The 10000-nt window shown below is 44.7% G+C and overlaps 1 protein-coding gene across 1 annotated transcript in view; it reads left to right on the top strand.

Moving 5' to 3' along the window:
* The window catches only part of itsn1 (intersectin 1 (SH3 domain protein)), a gene marked incomplete at its 3' end in the record, with an annotated part of 104499 nt that overhangs the window by 12282 nt on the left and 82217 nt on the right, over positions 1-10000 (top strand). Inside the window, 2 exon segments of the mRNA XM_080539321.1 lie at positions 1787-1952; positions 1956-2043. Coding sequence (XP_080395447.1) covers positions 1787-1952; positions 1956-2043 — 254 coding nt within the window.

The raw sequence follows: 10000 nt of genomic DNA, 5'->3' as shown, positions 1-10000 counted from the left end.
CAGCCAGGCAGCAGCGTTCTGGATGAGCTGCAGAGGTCTGATGGCGGAGGCGGGGAGCCCAGCCAGGAGTACGTTGCAGTAGTCAAGGTGGGAAATGACCAGTGCCTGGGTCAAGGTGGCTTAACTTTGTTATTACACATTGTAATAATTTTCAGTTATCAATCATGCAAAATGTCACTCTCAAACAACCTGAAGCGTAAAATTCACGTGGAAAACCGCAGCTTTAATGAGGAATGGACTGACAAGTACGCATTCATCTTGCCAACATTTAGTAAAGCAAAACCTGTATGCCTCATCTGCACTGAACGGTAGCTGTTGAAAAACGATACAATCTTCGCCGTTACAATTATACAAGGCATGCAGCTTTCAGAGAATCATACCCTGAGAAGTCATACCCTGAGACCCGTCACAAAAAATTGCAAGCTTAAAAGCTGGATATGGATATGCCAGTGGAATTATTAGCAGAACGTTATCTGAACGAGAGGGCAACTAGTGCATCTCTCCGGGCTGTCTGGGTTCTACAAGCATAACAAGCCATTTACCTCATTCATTTTTTGACTGAGAAGTTAGTTGTTATTTAAGTCACTATAATGTGCATGTGAAAAAATAGGCTATAACACGAAATGTTAAACAGGAGCATGTGTGGAAAAAAAACACTAAATGTTAAATGAGATCTATGAGTGTCCCCTCATTCTTGCATGCAAATAGGCGCTACGTCTGCCGCATTCCATTTAAAAGATGGGAATTAGTTTCAGCTTTGCTACTGCTATTTAGATGCAAGGTTGCAGCTTTGTGAATGAGTTAGGTCTGAATCCTCCTGCATTGGAAGAACTATATATGCTATGGCCGCGTTCGTAAATTCGCTCTGAGAGAGTCAGAGCGTCCACGTGACTGCCTCTAGTCCAATCAAATTACTTGGTTCCATGACGACGTTGAATCCAGTGTGCGCATCGACGAATTTACGAACGCGCCCTATATGTTCTAAACGGTATTTCCATCCTCACATTTTCTGAATTCATTAATATTTAAAAAAACATAAATATTCCACGGGCCCGATGGGAAGCTTTGGTGGGCCGCATTCGGCCCGCGGGCCGACTGTTGGTGACCCATGTTGTAGAGGAAGAATCTGCAGGAGCGTGCTGTCACTGCGATGTTCTCCGCACAGGATAGTCGGTTGTCCAGGATCACTCCAAGGTTCTTGGCTGTCAGGGAGGGGGTTACAGTAGAGTTCTCCACTGTGATGGAGAAGTCTTGGAGAGGGCAGGCTTTCCCGGGGATGAAGAGGAGCTCAGTCTTGTTAAGGTTGAGCTTGAGATGGTGGGCTGACATCTATGTAGAGATGTCAGCAAGACATGCAGAGACACGTGTAGGTCAGAGGGGGGGAAGGACAGGAAGAGCTGCGTAGCTGTGGTAGGAGAACCCATGAGAGGAGATTACCGAGCCTGGAGACTTGGTATAGAGGGAGAACAGTAGGGGACAGATCCCTGGGGAACCCCAGTGGTGAGGGTTCGTGGAGAAGACAGCGATTCTCTCCAAGTCACCTGGTAGGAGCTCGTTCAAGGGTTTTGGAAGGGAAGGAGAGAAGGGATACCGGCCTGTAGTTGTGAACAGAGGACGGGTCAAGGCCTGGTTTCTTGATGAGAGGCTTGACTCTGGCTGTCTTGAAGGAAGCCGGGACAGATCCTGTGGACAAGGAGGAGTTCTAACTCTCTCTCTCTCCCTCTCTCTCCCTCTCTCCCTCTCTCTCCCTCTCTCCCTCTCTCTCCCTCCCCCCCCTCCCCCCCAGGGCCCTGGCTGACATGAACTCTGATGGGAAGATGGACATGCAGGAGTTTTCCATCGCCATGAAACTCATCAAGCTGAAGCTGCAAGGCCACGCCCTGCCCCCCTCCCTGCCCCCCTCCATGAAGCAGCCCCCCCTCACCCCCTACGGTAATACTCACCCCCTACGGTAACACCTCCCCCCCCTCACCCCCTACGGTAACACCCCCCCCCTCCCCCCCTACGGTAACACCTCACCCCCCTCCCCCCTCCCCCCCTACGGTAACACCTCCCCCCCTACAGTAACACCCCCCCCTCCCCCCTCCCCCCCTACGGTAACACCTCCCCCCCCTCCCCCCCTACGGTAACACCCCCCCCCCTCCCCCCTCCCCCCCTACGGTAACACCTCACCCCCCTACGGTAACACCCCCCCTCATTAGGTGGAATCATAAGAAAACATGGTGTACATTTTAAAACATGGTGTACATTTTCATAGTTATGCTGATGATACCCAGTTGTACATATCAGTATTGCCTGATCATTCACATGCACTCAGCTCACTGGAGAATTGTCTCCGAGATATAAAACTTGGGATGTCCAACAATTTTCGACAACAAAATCAAGACAAAACTTGATGAATGAATGAATGAATGAATGAATGAATGGTCTTTATTGTCATTGCTACAGTACAGGTACCAAACAACGACATTTAGGAGGGGTGGCTCCCCTGGTGTTAGGAAAGAAAAAAAAAACACTTTAAAAAAAACACAAGAAGGGAAGGAGCTGGTTTACATAAATAAAGGCTATGTACACTATCCACTGTACTATACTGTACAGATAGACGACTAGGGTTGTCATATTGCACATAGTGTTATTGCACATTTCTTTAAAGTGTCGCAGTTTGCAGGCTTGAAATGTACATATTTGTGCCTCAGCACTACACCTGATTTTTTCAGTCCAGCAGCTGCCATCAATCCGTCCACACTGTCCAGGGCCCAGAACCTAGGTCTTTGCTGTGTTCAGGGCCTGGACGGCCCTGTGGTAGAAGCTGTTCTTCAGTCTGTTTGTCCTTGCGGCCATGGTCCTGAACCGCCTTTTCGAGGGCAGCCGGGTAAAGTGTTCGTACCCAGGGTGGGTTGGGTCCCTGGAGATCTTGGAGGCCTTCCTGAGACAGTGTGTGTTGTACAGCTCTTCCAGAGAGGGGAGGGGGGCGCCGGTGATCTTCTGGGCTGTTCTCACGACTCTCTGTAGCGCATTTCTCTCCGCGGTTGTGCAGCTGGAGAACCAGTTGCAGATGCCGTAGGTGAGGATGCTCTCCACTGCGCCGCGGTAGAAGGTCACCAGTATCTCCTGCTTGCTGTGTTCCTTCCTGAGGACTCTCAGGGTGTATAGCCGCTGTTGTGCCTTCTTGATGGTGGCTTTTGTGTTGTCCTTCCAGGTCAGGTCACCCTGATTCATCCTGAGTCTTGTCATTGGACCAAAACCACAAAAAAACAAATTGTCGAATACGATGGGAACCGTGCTTTCAAACTGCAAACATGAAGCTAAGAATCTAGGTGTGATTATAGATTCTGACTTAAGCTTAGAGCCTCACATTAAATCTATCACTAGAAATGCTTTTTATCATCTACGGAATATTGCAAAAGTTAGACATTTTCTCCGGCAAGCTGATGCAGAAGTGTTAATGCATGCTTTTGTTATTACACGTTTGGACTATTGTAACAGTCTCCTTTCTGGTCTTCTCTCAGAAAGCTATTGGCCAGCTGCAATTAGTCCAAAATGCAGCAGCGAGAGTTTTAACCAAAACAAGCAGACGAGCTCATACAACTCCTATTTTAGAGACCCTACACTGGCTTCCTGTTAAGTTCAGAATAGATTACAAGATCCTTCTGCTTGTTTATAAAGCTCTCACTGGCACAGCACCAGAATATGTTCAAACCTTTTGCTAGCATATCAGCCCAATAGAGCTCTCAGGTCTTCTGCTAGCATATCAGCCCAATAGAGCTCTCAGGTCTTCTGCTAGCATATCAGCCCAATAGAGCTCTCAGGTCTTCTGCTAGCATATCAGCCCAGTAAAGTCTTCTGCTAGCATATCAGCCCAATAGAGCTCTCAGGTCTTCTGCTAGCATATCAGCCCAATAGAGCTCTCAGGTCTTCTGACGCTGGTTTTCTCTGTGTACCACATGTACAAAAGAAGAGATTTGGTGAGGCTGCATTCTCATTTTATGCCACAGATTGTGTCTCACTGCCAGTTTACATTAGGGATGCAACCTCAGCACATATGTTCAAGTCAAGAATAAAAACCCATCTTTTTAATATTGCCTTTAAATGACAAAATAATTAAATGATGATTATATAATGATTGGAGCCCTTTGAGCTGCAACGTGTGCAGGAAATGTGCTATACAAATGAAAGTTATTATTATTATTATTATTATTACGGTAACACTCTCCCTCCCTCCCTCCCTCCCCCCTCCATGAAGCAATCCCCTATAACCCCCAACGGTACACACACACACACACACACACACACACACACACACACACACACACACACACACACATACACCCACACCAGGCAGCAGACCTGCAACCACACACACACACACACACCATTAACACTAGGGATGTCCCGATCCGATATTGATATCGCATATCGCTGCGATATTGGTCCTGAATGCTGGATCGCAGATCGCACCAGAAAGAAAAATAGGCACCGATCTGGGGCTCGCGATCTGGGGCGTCACTCACGTGATCGTCACAGTTGTAGTCAGTGGTCACGTGCATGAGAGTTGGCTAGTAGCTACCTGTGTGTAATGAGTCTGACAATGTCATGATGCCAGCTGGTGAAATCATAAACCATTTGCTTAAGTAATTTTTCGGTTATTTACATACAGATGGTAAGCTTTCAAATGATGCGTCATACATTGAAATCGGAAAAAAATTAAAGACGACACGAGTATCTGAATGTTGGTGCACCGAATGAGAATGCGACAGGAGAAAAGTGACTGATCAAACAACAACAAACGCTGCTAACAGCTAGCGGCTAACAGTGGTACATCGCTAGGAATGTCTAACTGCGTTTTTATATCATCACAGCATGCTGAGAGAACATGGACATGCTAAAAACACATAACTACACATAATTAGATAAACACACAGCCCTTGCTTTTGAGCACGTCCTAAAACGAAGGTATGTTTACACGCCATTATCACTTACTGGTAGCCTGCAGCAAACGAGAACAGTCAATCCAACCCACAGATTACAAGTATTTAGTGATGGTTAAACAGTGTTTTATTATATGGACTGGGTACTTTAAAACTTCAAATTGCCTGTTATGAAAAAAAAGCGAAAAGCAGATATTGTTGACACCCCATTGATTCTGCGACTGGTTTCTGTCTCACCACCAGCAGCAGAGTCTCTAGACTGGTTTCTGTCTCACCACCAGCAGAGTCTCTAGACTGGTTTCTGTCTCACCACCAGCAGCGTCTCTAGACTGGTTTCTGTCTCACCACCAGCAGCAGAGTCTCTAGACTGGTTTCTGTCTCACCACCAGCAGCAGAGTCTCTAGACTGGTTTCTGTCTCACCACCAGCAGCAGAGTCTCTAGACTGGTTTCTGTCTCACCACCAGCAGCAGAGTCTCTAGGCTGGTTTCTGTCTCACCACCAGCAGCAGAGTCTCTAGGCTGGTTTCTGTCTCACCACCAGCAGCAGAGTCTCTAGACTGGTTTCTGTCTCACCACCAGCAGAGTCTCTAGACTGGTTTCTGTCTCACCACCAGCAGAGTCACTAGGCTACACTTTTAAAAAGGTCCTATAATTGATTTGCCATTTGTAAGAGAAGATAAATAGAATAAAAACCTGAAGGCACTAAAACTAGAAATCAGACAGTAACTCTTTTTTTTCTACAATGCTGAATGCTGCTGTTTAAATTGTTTTAACTTTAAACCAGTTGGTGCAGAGTACCGTTTTTGTTGCTTGAATAAAGGCTGGCAGTCTTTAATAGCCAACTGTTGTTGTGGCGTTTCAGCAAATTCAGCAAAGAAATCTCAACATTCTTTAACTTATTAAATTAAGACTTGAACAACACAAGGACAAAAGGATAATTAAATGAAGATTTGAACCCAATTATAAAAGTATAAATCACACAAAAAGCTAAAATATAATTTTAATGGGGTGGTATTGTGTCTAAATAAATGTAGATCTTTTAAAGATCAGTTGGCCATAATACTGTCAGGATTAGATCAATGAAGAATTACAGCAGAGATATTTACTGACTCAGCATTGCTTGTTTCACACAAAGACAAAAGTGTACAAGAGGGAGCAACACAGACATGGTGCCAGCGAAATTGAATAGTGAAATGGGAAAGAGGTCATTTTTACCCACTGCGGCAGTACTGTGGAATAGTATACCTGGAGAGCTAAAAACTATATCTAGCCTATTGCACAACGATTCAAGATAGGAGTAAAGAGATCAAATCAAATCAAAGCTAAACGCTGGGCCTTCTTAGTAGCAACATCTTTAATAAGATCCTTAAAATCTAGTGATGAAGCCAACTTGCTGTGCTGCTGTCATTGTCCTTTGTTACTTCTGCTCTTCTTCTTCTGCCTCTTGACCTCTGCTCTCCTCTCTGGCTGCCTTGCTTGAAGAGGGCCCTGGCAGTGGCCATTCTACAGATTTATACATGGGGTGCCAAGGGGTGGCAAGCAAATATTTTAGTGTGGCCATAATTCGTGGCCATCTTAATATGTGATTAATATATGTATATTTATCATCCCTTATTGCCTGTTCTACATATAGAACTAGTGTGTGCACACTAGTGTGTATGTGTACAGGTTTCTCTCTTATCCAGTAAATTATTACAAAGACATAGGTTTGTGGGAGAAAAAAAACATTTTATTATCTCTTTCATTCAGAGACAATAAACAAGGAACATGAACAATGCGCGACGGAGTGTGGGCGCGCTGAACTTGATCGTCAGAACAAACATAATAAGAATTAGTTGGGGGCTATTAGGGATATTTGTGTGCAAATTTGTGTAAAAGCACCAAATGTGGCCCAGATGTAGCTCAGAGTATGCTCTAATGATTTATTAAAGGTTTCGGCTATAACTTTTGAACCAAATGAACTAGAAATGCAAGCCTGGTGTCTGTTTTATGTTTTTTTACTATTAGAAACACATTAGAATGCTTATATTCATGATTGGGTGTGTCTGGACCCCTAATTTGCATAATGCAATTTTTTTGTTTTGTTTGGCTTTTGGGTCAGGTCGATTGGCAAATGTCAATGTCCTTGCTGTGACGTATTGCGTCGGTCTTGCAGGTGTGATGGGTGCCGCCAAATGCATTGTACTTCTGACATTGACATTCTCGGTTGCAGGTTGGCATCTTCTGTATTAGCTGCACAGGGTTTGAGGAACTCTGGACCAGGGAGGACGATATCATTGAACACTCGTAAGGGTTGAGCAACAGTATGTTGTGAGACAGTTGGACAGGAAGGAACCGTCAAATGTGTGGCCTCATTGTAAGCAGTACTTGTGTAAAACCAAGGCAGCCCTCATCAACAGAATTGCCTCATCCTGAGCCAATTGTTCCTCTTAGCCACTTGTTCCTTGTTTGCGATGTAGGTTTCCCTCCCCTTCTGGTGTTCACTCTATTCAGGCAGATAGCTGAGGAGATGTTGCTTGAAACACCTGCGTTCTTTCATAAGGTTCCTGTAGAGTTGCCGTAATAGGAGATTGTGAAGGAGGATCTGAAACCTCAACCAGGGCAACAATTTGTGCAATAGGTAGTCCCCCACTCACTGGTAGATGCTTCCCCTTCTGACACCCTGGCCTGGCAGCGTCCTAACGATTCCCACCGTAGTTGGGGTAGACCACGCCCACGCCACGCCAACTTCTGGAATATGTAGGGGTGTTCTCTGTATCTTGTTCTTCCGCCCCGCAGGTCTTTCCGCAACCCCATTGGATTTTAGCTTGTGACGTAACACGGGGTGCACGATTAGATATAGGTTACCCATCTCTGTATGCAACTCGGCGGCGCTGAGTGTGCCGCGGGCCAACGGTCAATGTTCGCCGCGGGCACGGCCGCAAGCGGCCGGGCGCGGCTCTCATTGCCCTGTGGGCCCTGGAACGCGCGCCTATTCTTAGTGTCAGTGATTGTGTTTGTGTTTGTAAAAAAAAAAAACTACATATTCCAGAAGTTGGCGTGGTCTACCCCAACTACGGTGGGAATAGTTAGGACGCGGCCTGGCATGAGATGCTTGCCGTTTTGCTGCATATCGCAACATGAGATAACATTTGGCATGTAGTACACACCTGCTGCGTTCACATCGGAAGCTTGTGTAACTAATCTACCAAGAACCTAAAAATGTTTACAGGATTCTGCCCAGCTTTTCAGATTGGAATCAACATTATCTGTTACTGCCTTGTGAAGGTCATCCATATCTCCCCCTCACATATGACACAATGAATGCCCCAGGCTTTGGGTTGACATGATCGAAGCTTTTTAGGACTCACTACTAAGGAGGAGCCAACGTCATACTTTGGAGCCCTTTTGACACGACAACTACTACAGTAGCTTCTACAGCGTTTGTGATACATAGCATTATGTGTTTTAAGCGTTGCTGCAATACCTGAACCGTCATTCAACTGATCAATTGTAACATTAACAGAAGAAGGAAGAACATTAGCAATAGCTAAGAAATCTTTTTTTCCCTTTCTAGTGATACAAGTCGTTGTATCTTGGGTCTTTGCAATGGTTCATCAGCATCTCATTGGCAGAGACAGCATAGGTCCCAATTAATGCTGCCGCTACTAGAGGTAGAGGTAGAGGCCATATTGTGATGACATAATACATGACTTACGTGAGATTGAGGAAATTGTAGCCTACATGTTGTCGTTGCAGGAAATAGTAGTTGTAGACAGAAGTAAAACAAGACAATACCTTATTTTCAGCATCTCTCCTATCAATTGAAATGATAAGAATGCATATATGACAATGGGCTGTGTCCGTGTAAACAGAAGAAGGCATCAGTCATTGTTATCTTGATAGCTAGCTACTGTAGAATATTACAGGCTGGCTCCAGTACCAGCTTTGCGTCACCTCGCAATCGTTGCATTAACTTGACGTTGTACCTGCTCCACCGTCATTTGTCGCATATAAAAATATAGATTTTTCCACCTCAAGTATCAGACGTTCGTCATCCATTTCTGCAACAAGCTTCAAGCACCTGTGGTGATTCACAATTCACTCTGCTGCGACCAGGCACGAGCTATAGAGTAGTTGGCTACCTGCATTTTCAATCTGGTATCTTCTCTGTTAGTGGATTAACCGCTGTGGTGATTTAACTGATGATAAAAAGACATCAAGTAGACTACAAACAGAGCAAAACAAGAAAACAACCAATATACAATTATAACCAACAGCCAATATACAATTATAACCAACAGCCAATATACAATTATAACCAACAGCCAATATACAATTGTAACCAACAGCCAATATACAATTATAACCAACAGCCAATATACAATTATAACCAACAGCCAATATACAATTATAACCAACAGCCAATATACAATTGTAACCAACAGCCAATATACAATTATAACCAACAGCCAATATACAATTATAACCAACAGCCAATATACAATTATAACCAACAGCCAATATACAATTATAACCAACAACCAATATACAATTGTAAATATACGTTTGCGTTCGCCATCATAAATCAAACTTTGCCGAATTTTTACTTTGGACGCAGCCATCGGCCGCAACGCAACACGGCTGCAACGTAGGCAGTAGAGCACCTTTCATTGATTACAAAAGCAACGTAGGCAGTGGAGCACCTTTCATTGATTACAAAAGCAACGTAGGCAGTGGAGCACCTTTCATTGATTACAAAAGCAACGTAGGCAGTGGAGCACCTTTCATTGATTACAAAAGCAACGTTCCCTGGCTGACAGCAATTCCGGACGCAACGCAGACGCAACGCTCGATGGCCATAGTGGAGCCTGGGCGTTAGCTAGCCAGCTAACTAGCTAGCTAATGTTGTGAGGTGCAGAGAGCGGGATCCTGGAATATTATGAAAATGACTGATGATGAATGATGAATTATAACTTACGTGAGGAAGAACATAGTAGTTGTACACGTTACTGTCCATCTTTATGACTTGCACACAAGCATGAAGTCACACTACTGTAAACAGCTTTTTAAAATTCAAATTCAAATTGTGA

Source organism: Nansenia antarctica (genome assembly GCF_963989245.1).
Source record: "Nansenia antarctica genome assembly, chromosome: 9".
Lineage (NCBI taxonomy): Eukaryota > Metazoa > Chordata > Actinopteri > Argentiniformes > Microstomatidae > Nansenia > Nansenia antarctica.
The sequence above is the reverse complement of the archived record's forward strand: the minus strand, read 5'-3'. Positions and strand labels throughout refer to the sequence as shown.